At 52.3% G+C, this 2,013-nt stretch overlaps 1 protein-coding gene across 5 annotated transcripts in view; it reads right to left on the bottom strand.

Moving 5' to 3' along the window:
- CALM2 (calmodulin 2 (phosphorylase kinase, delta)) overlaps positions 1 to 1,123 on the bottom strand; it is a 15,675-nt gene extending 14,552 nt beyond the window's left edge. The window contains exon 1 of one of the 5 annotated variants that reach the window (XM_011935858.1): positions 476 to 1,123. In XM_011935858.1, coding sequence (XP_011791248.1) covers positions 476 to 753 — 278 coding nt within the window. In that variant the 5' untranslated portion in view covers positions 754 to 1,123. Of the gene's footprint in view, positions 1 to 66; positions 102 to 311 lie in introns of those variants that run through there. The other 4 variants (XM_011935861.1, XM_011935860.1, XM_011935859.1 and 1 more) reach the window with 4 other exon arrangements.
- Between the last annotated feature and the right edge of the window lie 890 nt (positions 1,124 to 2,013).

The following is a 2,013-nucleotide window of genomic DNA, read 5'->3' as shown; positions in this document are numbered from 1 at the left end:
CCTCCCGCCCCCTGGGCGCATGGCGGCCGCAAGCGGACAAAGGCGCTTCCTGGCGCCCGCACTAACCGTCCGTTGGGGAATTTGAATCCGGCCCCAGTTTGACCTTTCTAGACGCCCGACAGAAAGCTCTCTGCGCTCCCTCTCTCCCTTCCTTCACTTTCTCTCCTTCCCATGCACTGGGCTGTCGCTCATCCCGGACCCATCCTCCTCCAGCCAAGGCCCCGAGGAGCTTCACCACCTCAGGAACTGTGCGTCCGGCCCTCAACTCACTAGAGGAAGCCCCCCTGAGGAGAATGGGGGTGGGGGAGCACCTGCGACACAACCGTCGCGGGCATCCCTGGCCTCTTTCGCGCTATCCCTCTGGCAGAAACCACTCCTTGAAGGTGTAAGGGAGGCGAGTTTCCTTTCTTTAGTCAATTCGCTCCAGTTTCTCCCCTCCATAGGCCCAGCGCCGGCAGCTCAGCGATGCACTCACCATGCCGCAAGCGCTGCCGGTTTCCGAGACGCGACCACACAACCACTCAGCTCGCTCGCTCCACTCGGACTAATTCTCCTCCTCCGCCCCCAGCGCCTCATAAACACCTCCCTCCAACAGATCCCTCCGCCGCATCCAGATAACGGAACATCGCAAACGAGTCCCGGCCAACCCCCTCCCCTCAAACTCTTCGCGGGACCCCTTTCTTCACAGTTATTTGGTCGATGAGGCAAGAGATCAAGGAAAGTGGACGAACGGATGACGTAAGTGGGTTTCATTTCCCAGCGAGCCGTTAAAAGGCCGGTGGAGCGGCTCCTGAGGGGCGCTACTTTGCGGCGCGGAAGAGCATCGTGGCGGCGATGCGTATCCCGATGGTCGTTGAGCCGGCCTCTGATTGGCTGGTTGGTACCTGCAATGCGTCACTCGAGCTCGCAGCCGCCGCCTGGACTGTGCGGTTTCTGCCGTTGCTGCTCCCGCCGCGCTGTCCTGGCAACTGCGCCAGGCGGGAGAGTCGCTGGGTTTGCGCTTGGCTGGAGAACCTTCCTCTTCCACCTATCCGTCCCTGCCACACTCATCCACTTTCCCGCCCCTTATTGAGGGGTAGACGAAAACACCTTAAGCCGATAAAGAATGAAGCTGAAAGATTCCGATAAACGCGAACCCCGAACAGCTTTTTAGCCTAGTGTTTTGGCCTCATGGAAGCCGCACGTTTTTCATTTCACCCACTCACAAAACCCATGTAAATCTGGATACGGGCAAATGTAGCTGTTCAGCTGACAGGCTAATCTCAAAGGGTCTTACGTTTATACTTCCTCTTCGCGTTCTTTGCCAGGGGTAATTTACCAGAAAATAAAAGTCACTCAAAAGTCCCAGTATCCGAGATTCAGTGGGATTAGTCTCTCGAACTGGCCCCTTGTTATCGTGGGGTAAAAGGGTTCTGGATTGGACAGAGCTGGGCATGAGTTAGCTGGGTCCCTCTCTCAGATGCATGACCTTGGATGAGTCATTTAATTTTTAGCCTCACTTGTAAAATACAGGCTATAAGACCTATCTCGAAAGAATATTGTGGAAATTAGAATTATGTAAAGATTAGAATTAATGTAAAGTATTAAAGTACCTGGCACAGGGTAGGACTCCCAACAATTGGTCACTATAATATGCCTTCCCGTTCATAGGAAATTTGCCCTTTTGGGTTTCTAACTCCACAGATTTAAATGAATATTTGAAAAACCACATAAAAACTAGCTCCTTGGTCCCATCCAAAATAAACAAAGGTGTAGGTACCTGAAATATTTAACAGGTGGATAGTGAACACCTACTGTGTGAACTCGATTTGAATATAATTGTAACTATAGAAGGGCTTATGAGATGCAGAGGTGAGGACCTTAGCCCACTACAGAGGTTCCAGAAAGGGTTCCTAGAGAAGATAACTCCTAAATTGTCTAATGTTATAAAATGGGCTAGGAAAAAGCAGGGAGGAAAGAAGGGAGCAAGTTCTGAGTGAAGTAAGTGACGGCAAAGGCCCGGAGGAGTGCAGT

This window comes from Colobus angolensis, unplaced genomic scaffold (assembly GCF_000951035.1).
Source record: "Colobus angolensis palliatus isolate OR3802 unplaced genomic scaffold, Cang.pa_1.0 Scaffold15, whole genome shotgun sequence".
Classification (NCBI taxonomy): Eukaryota; Metazoa; Chordata; class Mammalia; order Primates; family Cercopithecidae; genus Colobus; species Colobus angolensis.
The sequence above is the reverse complement of the archived record's forward strand: the minus strand, read 5'-3'. Positions and strand labels throughout refer to the sequence as shown.